The sequence below is a fragment of the Pongo abelii genome, chromosome 7 (genome assembly GCF_028885655.2).
Source record: "Pongo abelii isolate AG06213 chromosome 7, NHGRI_mPonAbe1-v2.0_pri, whole genome shotgun sequence".
NCBI lineage: Eukaryota > Metazoa > Chordata > Mammalia > Primates > Hominidae > Pongo > Pongo abelii.
In genome coordinates, this window is record NC_071992.2 from 120,064,427 (window position 1) to 120,088,671 (window position 24,245).

General features: G+C 33.6%; 1 protein-coding gene across 48 annotated transcripts in view; it reads left to right on the top strand.

The window, feature by feature from the left end:
- The window catches only part of RIMS2 (regulating synaptic membrane exocytosis 2), a 773,441-nt gene that overhangs the window by 577,010 nt on the left and 172,186 nt on the right, over window positions 1-24,245 (top strand). For 36 of the 48 annotated variants that reach the window (XR_010141279.1, XM_063726750.1, XM_063726767.1 and 33 more), the window contains one exon: window positions 4,583-4,683. The exons of the other annotated variants lie outside the window; for them this stretch is intronic. Coding sequence is in view for 35 of the 36 variants with exons in the window: in XM_063726750.1 (XP_063582820.1) it covers window positions 4,583-4,683 (101 nt within the window). In the remaining variant the exon portion in view is untranslated. The remainder of the gene's footprint in view (window positions 1-4,582; window positions 4,684-24,245) is intronic. 48 annotated transcript variants of the gene reach the window in all.

Consider the following 24,245-nt stretch of genomic DNA (forward strand, 5'->3'; position numbering starts at 1 on the left):
AATAGCTACAGAATATGGATATGATTTAAGGAAATAAGTTAAATCAAGAGCAACAAAATATTGGATTTTTTTAGCCAGTGGCTGAAAATGGGCCAGAAATTTCCAATTTAAAAAAATGAATATTTTGAGGTATTTATTAATTCCTGAACATCCACATATGCTGTCTTTTTTTGTGCTCTGCCTTAAAATTTCTAAAGTAGAATAAAGGTCTCATATAATTTAAGGAAGGGGATTATTATAAATTAAGGGAAAGGAAGAAAAGTTTTGTTTAAAATGTCATTTATTGAGTAGGAATGCTAACATTTATGGAATTTAGGAGTATTTGTATATATACATATCAAAAAACAGAGGGCCATTTCCAACATAATTTTAAACAACTCTAGCATTTATGAAACAAATTATATTTTCTCTATTTAGTTAATAATTTACTTATACAAAAAAGAATTTGAGATAACTTGAATATTAGTTTAATACATTATACATTAACAGATTATTACATTAATATATATTTACAAACATGTAAAAACTGTCATTGTAAATGTATTTGTCAAAGAAGCTGGGTTGTCCCATTACCATCTCAATCAAATTTTTTTACAATTTGAAAATGTTTTGATATTTGATTTGATTTCTAAGATATAATGGCCCTAATTTTTTAAGCATACTTGAATTATAAAACCATATCAAACCACTAAGAAGTCTTCTGAAATAAGCATAGTTCATCACATATAAGAAAATGAATCTTAGAGATTCCTAGATAAACTTACTCGCTAAACCTATAAACTGGCATTTTTCAAAATTTTTATTTTGGAAAGTTTGAAATTACTTCAGCAAGATATTAACAGATGGAGAAAAAAGGTAAGTGTTCTGTGGTCAAGTGGTTATTCTTTATTGCAGGTTTTTGAGGGCCTTGTATATACAGATTTTTACTGTCAATCTGAGAGAAAGAGAGAGGAAATTGAACAAAATTCATTCACTTTATCACTTTCATTTATTTTCCTTTTATAGAGTGTATATAGGATATCAGAGCTGAAACAAAGTTTAGGAATTATGTGATCCTTTCCTCAACTAGTGAACATCCCTTCTATTTTATTGATTTCTCTAAATTGCTTTTCATTCCAAGGAAGAAAAAAAAGACTAAGTTTTATTGAAATCAAAATATTATTACTGGATTATTTTTCTTAGAGCAAAGGACCAGCAAAGAAAAATCACCTTGCTGGTGAAGAATCCTCTACACTGGATCACTTTATCTATAGGAGACTTTTCTCTCTAAGGTTATTATTCTACATGGAGTGTTTTCTTTTTGGGAATAGCTTCTACAAATATAGAAAAGGAACAGAAGACTTCATATGAACCAAATAATTTTTGGGTAGGGAGACCTGTTTTGAGACCTGTTTTGTTACTGTTTGTCCCAAGGGTTATTCTTCTAGAAGGATTTGAAGTTATAAGGTAAAAGGATATTTACTCAAGTTTGCTGACTAAAGTAGTCCTTTGAGATTTCATTGGTTAAGACTCTAATAAAGAGTTTTCCAATTTGGGAATTGTCTATAGATGATGATTGGGTCTGGAGATGAGAGATTTGTTTGAGATCGTAATTTAATTGATGACATATTTAAATTGTTAGAAAGCTCTATTTGCATCTTGCTTTGCTTATCCAGCAAATACAGATTAATATTCTCCTTAGATCTGCCAGTGGTCTGTTAAATAAAAGTTATATTGCATAAATCTGATTCTACCTAATTTTTAAACCATTTCTAAAGAGAAAGACACTTTTGCAAGCACTGTTAAACCAATATGCCAGAGACCAAATCTGACTCACTGCCTGTTTTGTAAACAAAGTTTTATTGGAATAAAGCCACACTTATTATGTATGCATTGTCTGCAGTTGCTTCCATGCTATGGTGGCAGAGTTGTGGCAGAGTAACAGTTTCCCTATGGCTCACAAAGTCTGCAATATTTGTTATTGGGCCCTTTACAGAAAAAGTTTGCCAACTACTGCCAGTGTTATTCACATTACTACCTAGTAATCAGAAAGAATTTTAGTGTAGCTTTCCTAGGATGTTGCCATCCAGAAAATAGTCTAAATATTGGAAAATGTATATACCTGTTTCTATGTATATATTTATCACTACATATTTATATCTATATATATGTGTGTGTGTGTTTAAACTTGTCAGTTGGTGCTATTTATATTATATAAACATGGAACTTTTTGAGAAACTTTCCAAACACACCTTATAGCTAGTATTCTTTTAGGACCCATAATTTTGTAATGTTGGGCTCATTTTTTTATTGGCTTGCCTTTGGAGAAGACATGTTTACCTGAAAATATCTTTTGAAGTGCAAAGAATTTCAAAGTTGTATTTTAATAGACTAATAGGTATTTGTACTTGACTATATTTCACATTTACATCATGGAGGCACTCACCTGGTTTTATATGTCATTCAAATTATATTAACCTAGCATTAATATTCCTCATTTCAAATTTGACTCAGAGTCAGTTAGTCAAATCATTATTAACATGTGGCTATTACAAGGAAGAAATTGTCTCACTTTATTGAATAGTTGATTTAAATTTGCTGGTATTTAGAGGTAATATAGTATAAGTTTTTTGTATATTTATCCAAGATTTTCTTTTTGAAACATTTTCTTCCCTTTTCATATTGTTTTAGTTAACTGATTTTCCTTTAAAATTTGTTACTAACAAGAACTATCTAATATGCAATGAGGTTTTTGCAGGGCAGAGAGTAATACTAAAAAATTAAAACATTAAAAATTTAAAAATATTGGCTCAGGAGGGGATACCATAACTTCTAGTTATACTGGTACCTTTTTAATCCCCTTTTCCTTTATTCCATTTTAAAAATCAGGTAAGTATTAAAATACCTATTTTTTAATAGTCACACTCATGTCTAGTTGTCTTTACCACAGTTTTAAAGTCATGATCTTAAGCAAGGGGTATGTGTGTGTATGTTGACATTCCTACCTAAACACGCTGTGTGAATTTACTGACATTTTATTATGGATATCCAGCTGAGTTCACTAAGCTCATTTTTCCAGTATGTAGATTTGTAGTATATGATCGAGATTTTTAAATTATATGTATTTCTGAGAAATGGAATATTCCTATAAATCTTTCCTTTAAAAATGATAAATGTACTTTTTTTGAGATGGGATCACGCTGTATTGGCCAACCTGTAGTGCAGTGGTGTGATCATAGCTCACTGCAGCCTCCCAACTCCTGGTCTCAAATCCAGCCTCAGCCTCCCAGGATGCTGGGACTATAAGCATGTGTCACCACACCTGGCTAATTTTTTGTTGTTGTTGTTGATGTGGAGACGGGGTCACGCTGTGTTGCCCAGGATGGTCTCGAACTCCTGGTCTCAAGCAGTCCTCCTGCTTCAGCCCCACAAAGTGTTGGGATTACAGGCATAAGCCACTGTGCCTGCCCCATAAATATACTTCCAAAATGCTTTTTCATGTTTTCTAGGATTTGCTAACTGAATTTAGTTCTTGTTCTAACCCAAATTTTTTTTTTTTTTTTGGATATACCACAATTTTTTTATTCATTAATGAATGGATTGATGGACACTTGGGCTGTTTCCACCTTTTTGGCTCTTACAAATAGCATTGCTACTAACATGCGTATACATCTACTTGAGTACCTGCTTTCAATTCTTGTGGAAGTTTATTGTTTAAAGATCTAAATAACAGAGAGTAGTCTCCCTTGTCCTTTATATTAATTTCTGCATCATTGAATCCTCTGGGAAGTAGCAGTTCTCAAATAACTTAATGCTGCATTCCCTGAATGTAATGAGTTTGTAACTGTCTAACCCAAATTTTTGAAGACCTTCTGAATATTTACAACTGATGTCTTTTAGGTAGCACCTGTTATAGAGGGCATTAATGTCTTTTTGTAAGAGCCTTACCGTCTCGCTTTCTTAACTCTTTATATTCTAATTTTTTTAATAAAATTGATTTCAGTCATACTTTGTGCCTTTACTGGCATGGTATGCTATCAGCAGTATTATTACAAGAACCCCTTTGTTGATCCTAGTTCTAGAAAATTCAAATTCAAAAGTTTCTGATAATTGGATTCAGACATATGCTGGGGCAAACTGCTTCAATGCATAGCCTAATTTTTTGATAATAGTTTCTAAATGCAGTTCTAAAATTGTATTTGAAAGCAACTTATAACTTTAATACCTATAAATAAATCATGATGAATTAAAAGTCAAAGTTCACATGATATTACTGTTGTCAAATTTCTGTGCAGTCAAATATATTCTGGACATACACGTACCAGAAATTGTTTTCTATCTAATAAAGATTTGTTATCTTCTCTTTAAACTTATTTATATTTTATTCATATTGAAATTATTTTACATATTTAACATCATGTTTTTACTTATGAAATTGTATACTTTAAACAAATCTTTAAAATAATATGACATTTAATTTGTACATGCTACATTGAGTGAAAGTAATATACCAGCCTAGCATTTCTTCGTTTATACATCCTGTAAGTCGGACTCAGAAATAAGAACTGAACATTAATTTTATGGGTTTTTTTCTACTCGATAGGTACTATGGATATAGAGGAGAGAAATCGCCAAATGAAAATTAACAAATACAAACAGGTAGCCGGATCAGATCCCAGACTGGAACAAGATTACCATTCGAAGGCAAGACATTTTTCTTTTTAAAAGTTGTAAAATAATCAATCATATGAAACAGTTAGATTCTTTTAAACTACTAAATGCAGATTAGTCAGACACAAACATATAATGCCATGGCCCCATGATATTATTAAGTGCTAAAATTTATGTGTTTGTATACAGCTCTTAGCAATAGAATTTTCCTTACTTAAAAAAACTATTATAAAATACAGAAGAGTAAATATCTGAAGGACAAATCTTTTACAATTTTTCATTTTGTAAAATCTATAGCCCCTCAAAAATGTTTAAGAACTTAAATGATCTTACGGTTTTCTTTCGTATAGATTTTTTCCCATTTTATAATATTTTAATGGAATCTGGTTTATTACGGAATTATTGGAACAAAATACAAATGATGCCTGGCTTATAATGGATCAACTTACAAGCTTTTGACTTTAGGGTAGTGTAAAAGCAATACACATTCAGTAGAAGCCATGTATCAAGTACTAATACAACCATTCTGTTTTTCACTTTCAGTATTCAATAAATTACATGAGCTATTCAATACTTTATTATAAAATAGGCTTTCAGTTAGATGATTTTGCCCAACTATAGGCAAATGTTAAGTGTTCTAAACATGTTTGAGGTAGGCTAAGCTAAGCTGTGATGTTTGGAAGATGTATTAAATGCATTTTCAACTTACAATGGGTTCATTGGGACATAACCGCATCATGAAGCAAAGAGCTTCTTCTGTACATATTCACGAAGTGCTGTTAGAGGTTCAAAAGTCTTTTGGTATGAATCTTTTTTAACTACTTTTTGGGAATAAGTTGAAGTATGAGGTTTACCAAGGGAGGAAATAAAGTATTAATTAATTGTTCTTTTTTTTTTCTTTTTGAGATGTAATCTCACTTTGTTGCCCAGACTGGAGTGCAGTGGTGCAATCTTGGCTCACTGCAACCTCCCCCTCCCAGATTCAAGCAATTCTCCTGCCTCAGCCTGCCGAGTACCTGGGGCTACAGGCATGCGCCACCATGCCCAGCTAATTTTTGTATTTTTAGTAGAGACGAGGTTTCACTATGTTGGCCAGGCTGGTCTCAAACTCCTGACCTTGTGATCCGCCTGCCTCAGCCCAAAGTGCTGGGATTACAAGCATGAGCCACTGCGCCCGCCCTATTTCATTGTTCTTGTACTCCATTACCTTTTTATATTCAAGACATTTTTAGTTGCTTGATATTATTCATGGTCAAAGTGATGAAAATACTTTGTTCTGATATAGCTATTGAAGATTTAATAAAAGAATTAAAATAGCAAAATTTACTCATAACATGTAGCTGTTATATGCTGTATGACTTAGTAATTGAATCATTATAGTTGTAATATTTATGGTCTCTGTGTAATAGAGAAAAGCAATTTGGATTTTTTAAAAGTTAGGCCTGTTTTATCCTTACATACTTAATCTGCAGTTTCTATTACATTACATCCCTTCATAATCTCAAGAACTAATTACGTAAAGCATAAGTGGCTATGTTGGGTATACATATGTAGCAGGTATGTACATATGTACCAGTTTCTAGCTTCTTCAATAAGACAACAGAGAGAAGGCAGAGATTCTTAACATCAGCATCTACTTCTAAACTACCAGTCTCTTCCCCAGATTACATTATTACCAACATGGTGCACACAAAATTATTTATCACAGAATTCTGATACACTGGAAATGTCACAGGCCTAAAGCCAGACAAAAGTAAATTTAAGACAAACTAAAATAGCCTCGGCTTTACTCAGTAGGTTCTAAATTTCTAGAACTTTTTCACTAAAATGAAAATATGAATAACTTCAAACAGGTACAGTAAATTTTATAGAAAATAATTCTATAATGCTATAATATTTTAGATACATTCCTAACTATTTGAGTTGGATATCAGAAATGATATCTGTGTTTTTCATTTGTTTGTTTTGTATTTCTGCCTAGAACTAAATAGACACACCTGACCTTTTGTGGGTTTTTTATGCTGTAGTCTCTCATCTGTTCACCTTGTATAATCCAGAGGCCAAAGCATAAAGTCCTGATAAAATAAGATACTAAATTTTTTGTAAATATGTCTTCAGATAACACAAATTTGTTGGTTTATATTTTACTATACTTCAGGAAGGAATGTAGATGATTTATAAAAATACTTATAATAGTCTCAATAATATTGTCAGTGAAGAAAAGATCAAGAGAAAATAAAGTCACAATAAAACAAGGTAACTCCGGAAGTAAAGTCTGTGAAAAAAATGTATAGTGTAAGATCCTACATACCCACTACATGTGGGCAATGTCAACCCAGAGCTTCCTAACAAGCAGCAAGTAAGTGTAAGATCCTACATACCCACTACATGTGGGCTATATGTCAACCCTGAGCTTCTTAACAAGCAGCAAAGGCAGAAAGGGAAACTTGATCAGTTATATGATTTACATTGCTCATACGATAAAGACAAGTTTCTTAGAAGCAATAGCAATGATTCTTGTTATAGAAACCTGACAGAAATTTATTACAGAATGATGGACCAAAGGAATACTATAGGCATAGCTGGGATCTCTTTTTTAATTTTGATTTTACTTCGATTCATGAATAAATGAATGCTTAAGGCTTCAAAGTTTTATATCTTTGACAGCAATCATTTTAAGTTGGGAAAAAATAAATATTGGTTAAAGATTAATTGTACTAAGCATTATAATTTCTTAGATATTCTCTAAGGCAGTAGATCAGCAGCATCAGCATCACTTGGAGACTTTAGAAATGCAATTGTCTGGGGCCCCTTCAGACCAATGGAATAAGAACTCTGGAGTTGGGGTCCCTGTGGTGTTTGTTTGTTTGTTTTTGAGACAGAGTCTTGCTCTGTCACCCAGGCTGGAGTGCAGTGGCACCGTCTCAGCTCACTGCAACCTCCGCCTCCTGGGTTCAAGTGATTCTCCTGCCTCAGCCTCCCGAGTAGCTGGAACTACAGGCACGCTCCACCACACCCAGCTAATTTTTTATATTATTTTAGTAGAGATGGGGTTTCACCGTGTTAGCCAGGATGGTCTCAATCTCCTGACCTCGTGATCTGCCCGCCTTGGCCTCCCAAAGTGCTGGGATTACAGGCATGAGCCACCATGCCTGGCCGGGTCCCTGTGTTTTAACAAGTCTATCAGATGATTCTGATGTGGACTAAAGTTTGAGAATTACTGCTCTAAGGTGAAGAACTATTGTAAAATTATCCTTTAGATAACTGAGTTGACTTCCTCAATTAGGGTTTCAACTAGAAGCCAGAGGTGAATTATGTCTTCAAAAAAATGGAGACATTTTGAGAATAAGTGATCTGACATCTTTATAAGGCCCTTAATAATGTCTGACAAATCCTACTGAATGTAGAATACTTATCACTCTGTTTTCTATTGCCAGGATTATGCAGGCAGCTTACCTCAAAATATGATCGAGTCTCTTAAGTACAACTTTTTAAGTGGGTCCAAAATACAACCCTATTTTGTACCACAACAAAGTATTTTTTGATGTGGAACTATCTTTGCTGGATCACCTATCTCCCCATCATCTGAGGTTCATCTTCCTCTGATATAGGTCAAAGAGAAAGTTACAGAGGAATCTTCTTCAGACATATATATGTTAAGTTATATTAATTTTCAATTAATTCCTGAGATTAGAATTTTCAACATCATTTCTCTCTTTTTTGATGAGGGCTATTTAGCTTATATTTACATTCTTTACTTTTTATTTTGATAACAAATGCAAGTTATAGAGCCTCCTATTGAGCTATGTGTTTTAACATTAGATCTAGTTGCTGAAGAAAATCATTTAACAAATAAGGGAACTAAGATATAGAAAGATTATGTAATCTATCCAGGTCCACATAGCCACTAGGTCATGGAAAGTATTACTTGGGCTAATTTAGTTTTTCAAATTTGACATAACTGTGATGAAACCCAAAGCCTCAGACATATGAAGCATATGCTGTCTCCTGAGCTGTATTCCTGAAATTCCAGTGACACAATTGTGAAGCCCTGTGTGAAATCTAATTGTTAGCCTAGGTTTTTTTTTAAAAAAACTGTACAGTTCACATTCCAAATAGCATTGCTCCCTGAATTTCTCAAGACTTTTGCATTGATAGTTTTAAATAATTCCTACTAAATTTAAAGAAATCTTAGTAATTCACTTTGAAAGCATCTATAGAGCAATGCCTATTAAGCTACTGTCTTTCTAAGAATATTTTCAGTATACTAGAAAACTTGAAAGAAGAGAGTCTATTTTTAATAAGAGCAGCAAAGGCATATACAGACATGATTTCTAGTTAATCAGTGGATGATTTCTCAGGGAGTTTCCCTCAAAATAGAATTTATTATACTCAGTGTACTCTTGCATGCCTCTTGTACTTTTTTTATCCCAGCTTGAATGTGATTCATCTATTCTTGGCAATAATTTAAGGATCAACATATTTTTTCTATAAAATCAACTTTCTTTCCTCTTCATTTTCTCAGAAAAATGTGATTTATTAAGTTTAACAGTGTAAATTATGGTTCACCACAGGTCAACTACCCTTCTGTGAGTTATATAATGATAAATTGGCATAATTATCAATACTTAAAAGTCCAACAATGTATTTATACATGGAAATTAATATGGATGATTTGATAATGCTTATTTAAACATATGAGCTTTAGTTTTTAAATTTACCATATTTAATATTTTATAATGTTCCCAAAATCTATATATTGCTATGAAGATATTCTTTGAAAGAGTGGCCCCATAACATTTCAATAAATAAGGCTCATTCAACAAATAATGTTTATTGGCACAGTATTTATTGGAACTCAAAGCTTATTTCTCTTGAAAAACAATGCTCTTTTTTAAGGAGTATGTTGTGGCAATACTTCTACAAAATTATCACAAAAATGTCTTACTCCTATTATAGCAGTTATATCATAATTTTCCATTCTCTTATTTGTCTCCCTGGAATTAAGAAGCAGTATAATCTATGAGTTGCCCAGATCTCTTCAAATGGAGGCCAGAAGCCTATGATAATCTATTTAAACCATAATATAATAGATTGGGTTAGAACAGAGGACAATGTAGTAAAAGAGAGGAGAAGAAATTTTGTCTCCATTTATTATGCATGCCTGACCCTAGGCACTTTTCACCTATATCCTGTCACTTTTTTCCCAGGCTTCTGGTCTTTTAGGCACCCATTCACAGATCTCAAAGATGTATTGGGGAAAGCAATTTGATTAAACTAGTTTACATTAAAATATGAATGACAACACAGAGCTTCATTTTTTGAAAAGCCCTTATAAATACAACATAAACTGAAATTGGTGGACTTATAAGCAGTATTAATAGAAAATATTTCAGATAGTTAAAGTATGTTTGGTCAATTAAAATGCCACCGTTATCTAAACTGTGTGTTTCATTTGATTAGCGCTTATGCGCTTCTCAACACTGAGAAGACATATTCAGTGCTAAACTTAAGTATTTTACATTGACTTTCAAGGCACAGGCAATGAGGGGAGAAAAGTTGAGGCTTGTTAAAAGTGGTCGTATATGAGCTCTTTAAAAATTTAATGTAAGTCAGGAATACTTTAAGTCTCAAATATCATCAGAATGTGGCAGCAATGGGTGAGTAGTGTATTCGAAAGGGCACAGCCTGGGGTCAAATGGACTCTGCCTGGGTGGCTTGGGGTAGGTTTAACCTCACAGCTTTTTTTATGTATTAAACAAGGTTTTGGTATCTATTTTATAGGGTAGTAATGAGGATTAAGTGAGATGATGTATATAAATTGTTTAGCACCTAGTAAATGCTCAATAAATAATGCAGCTAATATTAGTTATTATTTTATAGTAACAACAGCAAATATAATCATAGACACCAGATATGAATCTGACAAGACCAAAAAGAAATGATAAAGAAATGACTAAGATAAGGAAAATGATTTTATTGATTTTAGTGTGGCTCAGATATCTTTGAATGTTCCCTTTACTCTCAAATAAGGAGATTCAAGTAGCACAAATCTAAAAGGAAAAATGAAATTTAGAGGAAAAGAATTTATGAATCTTAAGGGGATATGAAGATTTTTTTAAATTAAAAGAGACTGCAACATAATGTGTGATGAAAAATTACAAACCAAATTACTGAAATTAAGAAATTATGCTATCATGGTTGACATTAAAGGTGACTGGTCCTTGATGAAGTGATTAATAGACATGTATATGGGTGTAGGTGTTTTCAAAGAAATACTCATTAATAGTGATGACATAAATGGACCTGACAACTAAGACCAAGTTTATAAAAGGCAAATTTTAAAATGTAGATTAGATAGCCTTATATATATTATCAAGAAGAAACATGACAATACATGAATTTAGATATAATGTAGACATGAAGAAATAAGAGTTATGTTTTAATTTTACAGCAGTGATAGAAACAAAATACTTGGGGAAAAGTATTTTTCTTAGGGAGAAAAATTGAGTTGCTGTTAATATGTAACTCAGCCCAGTAACATGATGAGGTAGATAGAGCCAGGCCTTGTGCCTGCTACAGGAAGAGCTGCTGCAGGGTCAGTTCTCAAGCTACCAAGAGAACCTAGTATTCATGTAAAACAGACATCATTGTGCATGTGTAAGGTGGAATCCTCTGATAAATAGAACAAGAAGATTCTAATAGGCATGATCTCGTGAACGCAGTCTCAGGGAGTACAATAAGATGTTTTAAATAGAAAGTAATGAATGAAGCATTCTTCCTTGGAATGAGCAATCTACTGTTTCATGAACAGAAGTTGGGTTCAGATTTTCAAAAAAATACCTGCTAGGCATAGTGTAACAGATATCCAGCAGAATGGTTTTCTATTTTTGACTTAGAGTTAAGATCACTTACTCATGATTTTCAACTCAAGCCAAGTCAAGTAATCTTATCTTGTACTGATGAAGATGTCAGAGACTATGCCAGTGGCTGTACCTGGATTTCTTCAATGAAACACATCACTTCTATAAACTCTTATTTTACTTTTTCATATTTTCCTATTATTTTATTTATTTCTTCATGCCTCAGCAAGCAGATAACTTCAGGTCCTATAGCAGAATCCCAAGAGAAATATCTGGAAATCAGTGAACCTGCTGATATGGGAGCATAAGAGAAAAAAGGACAGCCTACATTACTTGGAAGTATTCTTAAATGTCAGACTAGCCTATGAAACTATGAGAGTATGCTGAGCACTCAATGATACTGCCACCTACTATACTCTCCACCTCTCCACCAGCTAAGGATACATTTGACCAAGTATTGCACACTTTTGATTGCTTCCTGGCCCCAAACCAGGCCACAGTCTTCTAAGCTGTCTAAGTTGCTTGTCCAAGCCAGCCATCCTCCAGGATTTTAATTAGACACCTGGTGTGTATGTTTTATTTTTACATCACCCTAAGGTACTTCCTTTACCAAGTATATTTATAAAGATACATAAACTTAGATTTTGAAATCCAGGTTATTAAACTAGCAAATAAGAGCAGCATTATATAATATAGCTGTAGAAGTGCCCGAGATGCTAATAGTAATCTTATCAAGGCCTGATTAAAGCCTTCAGTCCCACTTACAAAATCGCCAAATGGTTATATAGCCTAATTAAAAGAGTCATAGTTCAAAATGAAAAAGGATAAAATTACATTTTTAAAATCATTTATGTCCATTTTCCCCCTTATATAGTTTTTTTAATTCATGTTTGCAAGGATAGATTTCTCATTTGTGTGATATTAAACATCCATCAAACTAGCATTTAAAAGTAACTAAAAATTTCTGTGTGTTTGTATAATTTCTTCCTTTATGAGATAAGTAAAAGAAGGGGTGATGTCAAGAGAGAAGGAGCCATTGGAAGTATAATTTCTTACAATTGGTACACAATATTATTAATTACTATAGCAGCCACACATTTATAGCAGAAATTCTGAAGTCTTGTTTACAGTAATAGAGATATATGGACAGTTTGATAATCACTCTTCAATATATTTTTAGTGATTAAGGTTAAATAAAGACTACAGAATAGTATTAAAAGTATAGACTCCATAACCAAACTGTCTAGATTAAAACCCTACCTCTTATACTATCTGTATGATCTTGGGCAAGTTACTTAACATTCTTGTGCCTCAGTTTCTTATTCTATAAGGTGTGTTAATAATAGTACCTACCTCCAAGGACTGTTTTCTTTTATCTTTTTTTTTTTTTTGACAGAGTCTCGCTCTGTCGCTCAGGCTGGAGAGCAGTGGCGTGATCTCGGATCACTGCAACCTCTGCCTCCTGGTTCAAGTGATTCTCCTACCTCAGCCTCCCGAGTAACTGGGATTACAGGCACGCGCCACCACACCCAGCTAATTTTTTTGTAGTTTTAGTAAAGGCAGGGTTTCACCACGTTGGCCCGGCTGGTTTTGAACTCCTGACCTCAAGTGATCCGCCCACCTCGGCCTCCCAAAGTGCTAGGATTACAGGCATGAGCCACCACACCCAGCCCAAGATTGTGTACATATAAAGATTAAAGTCTTAGAGCAGAGCTTGATGTGTAATAGCAATCAATAAACGTTAGCTGTGATATGATAATGATGGTTGTGGTGGTGGTGGTGGTGGTGGTGGTGGTGGTGTTGATGATGATAGGAAAGAAGGACAAAAGGAAGAAACACTGTTTCCAACAGATAACTTCCACTTACCAAAGCCCTTGGGGGTTCAGGTGTATATTTGTTGTCATCAGGAATCTAGTAGAGATAGATAAGTATATCTTTAAGGTAATCTTAAAAACAGGTGGGGAGAAAAGGATGAAAAGTTAAAAAAAATGATACTTTTAAAAGCCTAAAAATGATTTGTCTTTTTCGCCAATCTATTCAAATTTTTGTCTACCCAAAATTCTTATTGTATAGTTTATATTCCCTAGCAATCTGATTGTATTTAAATTTTAATCTAAATATCTGTCTATTGGTATAGTTATACCTGTAGGCAGATATAAAATTATATTGTATTTACACATAATTTATACATCTGTGTTTACACATACACTTACTCATACCCTGAGTTCAGAGCTTTAGGGTATGAGTAAGTGTATGTGTAAACACAGATGTATAAATTATGATTTAGCTGATAGAAGCAACAACTGTTCACTTTTTCCTTGCCTCATTGGAAGAAATTCTCATTTATTTCTTGTCTCTCCTGTTACATAAAAGATCTACAGTTAAAAACTTGGTGGTGGCCGGGCGCAGTGGCTGACGCCTGTAATCCCAGCACTTCGGAGGCCAAGGCAGGTGGATCACCTGAGGTCACGAGTTTGAGACCAGCCTGGCGTACATGGTGAAACCCCGTCTCTACTAAAAATACCAAAAATTACCTGGGTGTGGTGGCTGGTGCCTGTAATCCCAGCTAGTTAGAAGGCTGAGGCAGGAGAATCTCTTGAACCCGGGAGGCGGAGGTTGCAATGAGCCGAGACCACTGCACTCCAACCTGGGAAACAAGAGCGAGACTCCATCTCAAAAACAAACAAAAAAAAAACCAAAAAAAAAAAAAAAAAAACTTGATGGTAACTGATTTTAATGAAATTTTAGCGATTTTATATTTTTATTTGTGATTAATCTTCGATTTTAAAAGTTTCTAGTTTAGGTTTCTTTTTCCTTAACATCCCATATTAGTTGATGAGGGCTGCTATAACAAAATACCATAGAAGGGGTGGCTTAAAGAACAGAAATGTATTTTCCCAGTTTTGGAGGCTAGAACTTTAAGGTGTTGGCTAGGCTGGCTCCTTCTGAGGCCTTTCCATGGCTTTCAGATGGCTGCCTTCTTGCTATGTCTTCACTTTGTGTGTGTCTGTGTCCTAATCTCTTCTTATAAGGACACCAATCATATTGGATTAGGAACTACCTATGTGACCTCATTTTACCTTAATTACCTCTTGAAAAGCTCTAGCGTCAAGTACAGTCACATTCTGAGGTACTGAAGACTAGGACTTCAGCATAGGAATTTGGAAGGAACACAATTCAGTCTATAACACATCTCTACAAAGTAGCTAATGATCTTTTAAATTAAAACTTTATTGCATTATGAAAGCATATTTTATTATAATGTGAATAGGGATTTTTAGGCAACTAACTGTAGCTGTTTTGCTTTGAACTTTTTATTTCTTTTTTGATTTTATTACTTTTCTCTATTCCTATTTTTACAACTACCTTCTCAAATCCTAAGGGATAAAATATTTTGGTTTTGTGTTTGCAAATGCATCTTAAAAATTAGCTGTCTTAGCCATGAAAACCACATTTAAATATGACTTGCGTAGCCATAATTTTATGCTGATATTCAAGCATGGGTCCCTTTCCTTTAGATGTATTTGTGAATTGCTACCTTTTACCATATATTCACATTTTAAGCCAGAAAATATAAAAAGACTATTTTTAATTATGAGTAAGTCTTCCAGTGTGGCAGTATTATGTAAAAAAAAAAGTCATTTGAGATGACAAAAACAGCAACTTGTATATTATAGAACACTGTAGAATTATAGCAAAAATTTTAACTTCTCCCTTTTTAGTAACATAAAGTTTCTAAAAACTGACAAAGAAAGAATTGTAGATAAGTTGCACGCAGCTACTTGCAGGTAGCTTGCAAGTAGTAGCAACAGGGTCAATCTGTGGAGAATAGCTGCCATTGCCAAGAGTGCAGTACCCTCCTGTAATTACCTAAGAATATGAAGGAGAAACATTTCCTTTTACCTTCAGCAAAATAAAAAATAATAATAATAAACATATGACTTCATCTTTGCTTTCATCAAGGCTCCAGAGTTGCTAGCTTGTTAACAGCTAGAATATTCTACAGGGAATGAATTATAGTAGACCACAGAAGGGAAAGGTCTCGCTTTATAAAATCAGGGAGGATATGGGAAAAGAAGGAAGAAAATGTGATCAAATAGAGCAGATACATTCTTTCCAATCAAATTTCATATAACTGAAAGGATTAAGCATTATATATATATATATATATATATATATATATGAAGTGAAAGAATATGGAAAAGAACAGATAGGTGAAAACATATATACCTTCTGAACCAACCATGGCATTACCACATAAAATACATATATTCTGTTTTATATGTGGAATATTTATGTCTTCTATATTAAACTACACACTTCTTGAGAACGGTGACTATATTATTCATCTTTGTAGTCTCTCAGTAGCATGTACTTTGCCTTGGCCACAATAAGCACTCAATGGGATTAATTTTAGTGAATGAACATGGATGTGGATGCTGAGAGAAGTAGGACAGGATAGTTTGAAAAAGATTCTAAAGAAGGTGAATTTTAAGCATTTTGTATCAATATAAGAACAAAATATGATTTTTAGAAGAAGATATAGGTAGATTATTACGTAATAGTCAAAAGCATGTTTTCTAATGGGCATACAATTATTGATTTCCATCTAGAGATAATAATAGTGGAAAGAATACTGAGAAAGAATGAGAAGATTGGGCTTCTAACTTTGGTTATGCCATTCATGTAATAAGACTTTGGATAAGTTGCCCAATAGTTCTTCACAACTCAAGTTTTTTCTATCTACAAATTGAAGGAACCTTATAAAGTGTTAAACAAATACGTGGTACTTTGGAGGCAGCATTGAAAACACCACTATGAATTAACATTTGGGTTTTAATCAGTCTCATCATTAATTAAGTAAATTATTTAATCTCAGAGCCTAGTTTTAAAATTAGATTTGAAATATATTTTCTATATTTTATTTCTTTCAATTCTAATGTTTCATTCATTGATTGAGTACTCTCTGATCAGTGTAAGGCTCTCTACTAGACATGATCTCACAAATGCCTGAATCTGTATAATTTTTAATGAACTTGTGCCATAATAACTATGACTTAGAGAATAAATTTATGTGTGTAATGTTTTGCATATTTTACATGAAGTAATTGATAATTAAGTTTGAATTGACACTTGTGTAAAAACCTTTAGTCAATAAAGTCAGTCATCCAGGGTAACATGGAACCATCCACATGTATAACTTCAATTTAGTTCAGCTAATTATAATACAAATATATCTACAATTTTGTTATGTGATGGCTTTGTTCATCTGCACAAAATTCAGCTGTAATTTTTCTTTAGTTGGAAGGATTACAGATATCATTTATTAGCAAAATAAATATAATCTTTTATTAAACATTTGGAAATTTGATTAGTTCTATTGCATCAGTTTTGAAGATCGTAAAATAATACTCCAGTCTGGAAATAATATAGTTAACCTTGGAATATATTTCATATGAAGGAAGGGACTTTGGTGATAACTTCAGAGAATGGAAACATCTCTATAGTACTAGGCCTAGCACATGGGAGTGTCCATTAATCGTAGTTATTTTTTAGTATTTATTATAACATGGGAGGTAGGAGTAATAAAAACTAACTTACAGTTGAACTTCATTCTGATGGATGAATCAAAACTTACTACCTCAGTATAACTTCCTGAGTAACAAAGAAATGGCTGTGATTTTATGATTGGCCATTTTCAGGTCATTTTTATGACTCGGAATGCTTACAAACAAGGCCAACAGTCTCCAGGGTCCAGTCACATAAGAACATGTTACGTCTTAAGCCCTTTTCGATTTTCTGCCAAAAAATAAAATCACCTAAATTTTAAATGAGTTTAAAGGGCTTATTTCAATAGAACATAAGACATGCTTTTATTCAATAGAACATAAAACATGTTTTTATTCAACTTAGTTAATATGATATTATTGTCAAAGTTTTACTTTGTTAAAATCCATCCAATTATACTTACAAGTAGTGTTATTTTAATGCTGTTTTGTATTCTGATTATTTAGGTCATTTTACATAGATTTTTCAAAATTTCAAAAAAGGCTGAAAATCTTTATTTTAAGCATATCCCTAAAGTTGAAAACAATATGAATATTTTCAAAAGAAATCAGTTCTAAACTTGCTTGCCCCGTGTCCCATTAAAATGAATACAAATTATCACTTTTAATTAAAAGTAAAAACAAATTTGACAATAAAAGTGAAAAAAAGTTTAATGAAAAGAAATAGATCTTATAATAACAAGTTGTATAATCTTAATCACTTCTCTATTTCTCAATTTTCTCATCTATAAAATGAGAAAGCTAGATTACATTCTCTCTGAGGTATCTTTTAGCTTTAAAATATGGTGAATTTGTGAATGATTCAGTGATGAGTAAATAACCAAATGTGTGGTTCAGTACCAGGTAACTTTCCTGGGCTGTTCTCTTGAACAAAAAACAAACAAAAAAAAAGTGGATATATAAGTCTTCTTTCCCTCTCTGTTTTTTAAGACATTTGAATATTTTTTTTTCAATTTCAGTGGTCATTCAGTGGTCATTCATTCTCTCTCTCTTACCTGCAAGTAAGAACTTCATACCTCGGGTATTGCTGAAGCTCATCAGCTGTAATTCTGGATTCTGGTTCTGCAACATTAAAGAAAGGAAATGCCAGAGAAATAATCACATGAATAACAATAAAATGAAGGAAATAGTGAGTAAAGAAGGAATAAAGGAAGGAAGAGAAAGGGGATGAAGAGGGGAAAAAAGAAAAGGAGAAAGAGAATTAAAGGAAGGAGAGAGGGAAAGAATGGAGGAAGGCTGGCTAGCATATCCTTTCAATCCAAGAGTTCACTATCAAATTAGAGAAACGCATGTACATAAGTAATGATGGTACAAAATAGGCTGTGTTGAGTGATATAATTTTTAAAAGTACACATACAAAGGAAGAATAGCAAAAGAAATATTCATTTTGCTGGGAGAAATCTGGGAATAGAATAGAATAGAACACATGAAGTGAAGGACTTGTCAGGCTGAAGAGAGAGCTTAAACAAAGTTATGGTGTTACACGAGCACAAGCCATGTTTAAGAAAGAGCTAATAGTTCTTTAGTGTGGAAATATACAACAAATGGGGATATGTATTCGGAAAAGAATAGAAAAGTTGGCTGGGACAAGATTGTGGAGAACTTTGAATCTCTCAGTTAAAAATATAGAATGTTCTACTACATTTTAATTTTATGTTTATATTTTTATATTATTTTAAATACCCATATTATTTTAATGTCTATATCTTATATGTTAACATCTATATATCTATATTCTTTTAATATTTTAATATCTGTATTACTTATGTTCTATATTATTTTTCCATATTTTATACAACCCATACAGAATGATAGGTTTGGAAGATTTTTGAGGAAGTTGCTGATATGAACAAATTTGTGCTTTTAGAAGGTAACTCTGATGATATACTTAAGATGCGTTTGAAAAGAACATTACAGACAAAGAGTCCCATTAGGAGGCTATTGTAGTAGTCCAAGCAAGAGGTAATTGTTAGTTTTTGGCCCTGCTTTGACTGTTGGCTCCATCCCAAATGGTCTTTCTGTAAGCCCAGTTGATGCTTCTCTGTCTTCTCACACAGGGAACAAGAGTAGTGGGCCTCTTCAGACTTCCAACAGAATATCATTATATTTGCTCTATCCCTGAATTTGATAGATCAGAGGAATTCTCAGGCCCCTTCAGGTTTTTTAACATTACGTAGTTATTCAGGCTATTATTTAGCCTTGACTCTTTTCAGCACAAGTACTTAAAGTTATGCTATTACCTTCTAAAGTACTAATAATTGAAAGGGAACCTTATTTCCTGTCTCCAGCTCATATGTTTTTGTTGTGTTTCTGCCTGCTTCAGATTCCCAGGGCATTGGTCCTACTGCTGTGTTCTCATGTCTTATTTCTGTTGCAACTTTTGGGATGCTAGCTTGCCACATGATATCTGTAATTTCTATACCCTATATCCCAATCAATGAGATAAAATTCTTTAAACATTCATAAAAATCATATAATCCATATAATGTTTAAAGATGGTCACAAAGGGCCATGTGCCAGGAATTCTTATGGCTAGTAACGGTTTCTTTATGATTTTTCTTAATTCTAGCTAGATCTTATGGGTTTCTGATCTGAGGGCTTGGAGAAGCATTTAGTCATAATAAAAACATAAGGGCTTTAAACTGGGCGCATTGGTTTAGATTAGCAGCAGGCATTTTGTTCTACCCTCTGGGGCTTGGATAGACATGAGATGTATGTATTAGAATATTACTATTAATATATGTAAGGGTCTGAGAAAAACAGACTTTGAAACACTTCTTGACTGAGGCAGATATTTCAGATGACATGAGTTTGAGCTATTACTGAATAATAAAGGGCTTACAAATAAATCTAAGACTAAAGCTATTGAAAAAATGTTTATTTTATGTGGTTACATCTATATCAATACACAGCTAAGTGTTAATGTTATATATTATCTGTAAAAGGTTAAAAAGCTGTTTTATCAGATGTGAAAAAGAAAACTATATATAAGATATTTGAAAGTTGTTTGTAAACTATAAAAAGTATTTACATTTTAATTATTATTAATAACGTGTTATGGTGATAGATTGTTACTGTCCTCAGTTTAACTTTCCTTAGTATCAAGTATAAACATAGTTATAAAAACTAACTGTGACTGGGCGTGGTGGCTCATGCCTGTAATCCCAGCACTTTGGGAGGCCGAGGCGGGTGGATCACTTGACGTCAGGAGTTCAAGACCACTCTGGCCAACATGGTGAAACACCATCTCTACTAAAAATACAAAAATTAGCCGGGTGTGGTGGCAGGCACCTGTAATCCCAGCTACTTGGGAGGCTGAGGCAGGAGAATTGCTTGAACCTGGGAGGCGGAGGTTGCAGTGAGTCGAGATCGCGCCACTGCACTTCAGCCTGGGTGATTGAGCAAGACTCTGTCTCAAAAAAAAAAAAAAAAACAAAAAACAAAACTAACTCAAGTAGAACAGTTTCAAGAATGAATAAACCTGAACTTCCAAGGCAGGTTTGGTATTATCCCACTCTAAGTAAATAAACCAATCTAGCGTCAAAGGACAATGCCCTTTTGTTTTTTGTTTTATGTGAGACATGCAATTAGGAACCTATTTATAAAGTATTCATAGCCATTTTCATGTTTTTTTTCAAGTCAAGGTAAAATTTTTGAGCTTATGGCTTAATGATGGTGAATATTTAGTATCATAATCTACAGTTTCTTTTATTTCATCGTGGACTATGTCTAGTTAATTATCATGGTAAATACTTACTATATGTCAAGACCTGTGATCTCATTTAAAACTCATATTGGTCCTATTAAGAAGGTATTGTCTCCACAATATGAATCTAGAAGCAGACTTAAAGAAGTTAAGAGAATTTCTTAAGATTGTGTAGCTCCTAGTAAGTGGAAGAGCAGTTACACACCCATATCTTTCAGCTCTTAATCCCTTGGTTATTATGGTATACTGCCTCTTATCAAAATTAGATGACTATTATGATTTTCATCAATATTGTTGCTTAGGGAATATGTTTATACTATGAGGTCAGAAATTTTTTTCTGACACAGACCAGGAAGAATTTGCATTCAGACAAGTGTATCAGTCATGTTTGCACTCAGCTGTTTATAACAAAACACCTGACAAAATTATCTGAATAAACAAAGAATTTTACTTCACACAACAAGAAATCCAAACAGCCCAGGGCTGGTACTATTACTTAAGACCCAAGCACTCTGTCTTCCTATTCTCTTTTCTTAGAGTAAGACATTCATCCCTATCATCACAGAATGCCTGCTGTAGCTGTAGGCTTGGGTTTGAACTCCAATAAGAAAGAAAAAAGAAAAGGGAAAGACATATGGTCATACCAGCTATGTTAGCTCACTGTAATCACATACATAGTAGCTCTCCCTAAACCCCACCCCTAGATTCCTGCTTATATTTCAGAGGTCACACTCACATCAAATGATCACCTTACATACAAGGTAGAAAATGAAGTTGTTTTGTTTTGTTGTCATTAAAATCTGTGGATTCTTTTAATAAAGACCAAAGTGGGAGAGGGAATATTGAGTAGGCATTCAGCAGCAACTGCCACAAATAAATAGGTATTAAATACTCTAGTTACCAAAAGGAAAGACCAAGGACCCATTCATAACCCCCGATAGCTAAATATTTAGGTAATATTTGTTTCCATTAAATGACGAAGTAATATTTCTTGACTGATTAGAATGGAGGATACTGGGGAAGGAGGAGTCAAAGATAATTCACAGCTTATCTAGGTTTTAGTTGGATATTGAGCCTACAGTGCAGGGAACATAAGAGGTACAAGGAGAGCTGGTTTAGGGTAAAAGAATAAATTTGATTTGAGCTATATTGAATTTGATGTGCCAGCAAAAGGAAGTACAGGAGATGTCCTGTCAGTATCTGGAAATACAGATCTGAAGCTTGGGAGAGGTGAGAATAAGGATTTTATTAGTCATTACTTGGTAATTAAAATGGGTACATAATGGATTATATGATCCTGGGGTAATATATTATAGTTAAAAGAAGGCTAAAGATGGGAACTTTGAGAAAATATAATTTAAAATCAGGTTAGGGAAAACAAAGCTGGGAAAGGAGATTAAAAAGTAACACTCAGGGACATAGAGTAGAAACCCTGAGTGGCATTATCTAAGAAGTCATTATGGGAAATTTTCAAGAAGAGAGGGAAAAGAAAAAACCTAAAACGATACCACTGACTGGTAAATTAGGATGTTATTGGGGAATTTTGTTCTAGTGGGTTTTTTTTTTTTTTTTTTTGAGAACAGTTTTAGTACATGATAGAATGGCTTAAGAGTTGTTGATTCTCTTGAAGAACATGGTAAATTCATTTGTTAAGGGCAAAAGCATAAGCTTTGCAGCTACCTGAGATCTCTAAACCTGGGGTTTCATTGCAGTGCTGGCACTTCTATCTTTGAAAACTGAGAAATCAATAGAAGTAAATTAAGATTGTTTCTCAAGGAGAAGCTGATTACTAATAGACATTGAGTTCCCACAAAGCCAAGCCTTAGGGAAAGTCATAATTGACTACTGGCAATAATTCTTCCTCTGTAAATTCTCTGGGAAAAATTATTCACCTCATAAATTTCCTTCATATCAAGCGAGAGCTGGTTCATTAGTAAGTCTTGGCATACATGCTAATGGCTACCCTTTCTTTGACTGCAGCTTTTTACTTTAAGCTGTTCTTGCTATGTCATATTTCAAAGACTTCCCTGAATGAGTCTGTTTCTAGATCTATAGAATGGAGGAAATACCTTCTTCACAGGTCCAAGGTGAGCTTTAAATGAGATCACAAGTCTTGATACATAGTAAATATTTATTTTCCCTTACTCATTCTCTCCTAAGGAGTCTTAGTGAGCCCTGTAAACAAAGCCTGTATTCCGAAACCCCACAACCAGTGGTGTGCCCAACTGCCTGTTCAGTGACCACTTGGTAACTTGAAATCAGCCATAATGGGAGTATTTATATCACGGAAATCAGAAAACTCTGTAAATTGGAATTTTTTTTCCCCAGAAAGCTATTTGTTAAACATTTACTGTAACAGCACTGCCTATACCCACCACAGATAATGAAATAATTAGGTGACTAAACTCTATACAGCTATCAATGCAGTATCTTGTACACTGATTTGATACTTCCTAATGGAATAATACTTCAGTATATAGCCCAGATAAAGCTAAATCATTCCATTCATTTTGATCATTAAACATTCATTGAGTTCCTTCTAAATGCCAGGCCCAGATATAGATAATAAGATTACTAAAATCAACAAAAGTCATTATCCTCTGGGAGTTTATAATCTAGTGGGGTGGGTACATTACAAATAGATGGATAAATAGCTAGATAGATGATTGATACATGGATAGATGGATGGACAAGGGAGAAGTACACATAATACCACATGATAAAACTATAATAAAGGCATGAGTAAAGTAGTTGAGGAACATTCGAAGCAGTGCTTCTCTTTGAAGGAGTTAAGGAGGACTTCACAGAGGAGGTGACATCTTAAACTGTGCCTTAGAAGATGACTAGACCTATTTAATGGAGAGGGTGTTGAGTATGGCTCATCCTACCTAACTGTACTTCCTTCTGACTCCAGCTATCACAAAGGTGACCTCATAAGGTTTGGGAGAATTAAATAAAATAATCCACATATATTATTTACAACAGTACGTTTCACAGGGTATACAAATAATAATTGTAGCTAGTTTAATTACTATACCAAACTGAAGAGGCCAGCAGGCCTGAAGACCAACAAGGGAGAAAATTCAGTGCCTCAGTCTCCAATGAAAATTTTATATTCTAGACTCCTTTCCAGACTGAGGCATGATGTTCATTAGGCTCAGCTTTACTGCAGACTCCTTCCTTTTGAGCTCTGCAGCTATCAGAAATCTTTCAAGCTGGGGTTTCATTTGCAGAATATTGTTTACAAGACTAAATCTTAAATAAGTCCTCAAATGTCTTTGGCCTTTTCTCACTGCCCTCTCCTCCCAATTTGAGACCATTATCACACAATACCCTCTTTAGAAGTCATAGCTAAACAAAATTATCTCTGACAAGTACATTTTTTAATTTTTAGGCAATTTATTTTTATTTATTTTTTATACAATTCAGCATTGAGATCAGGCACTGATAAGAGCCTTG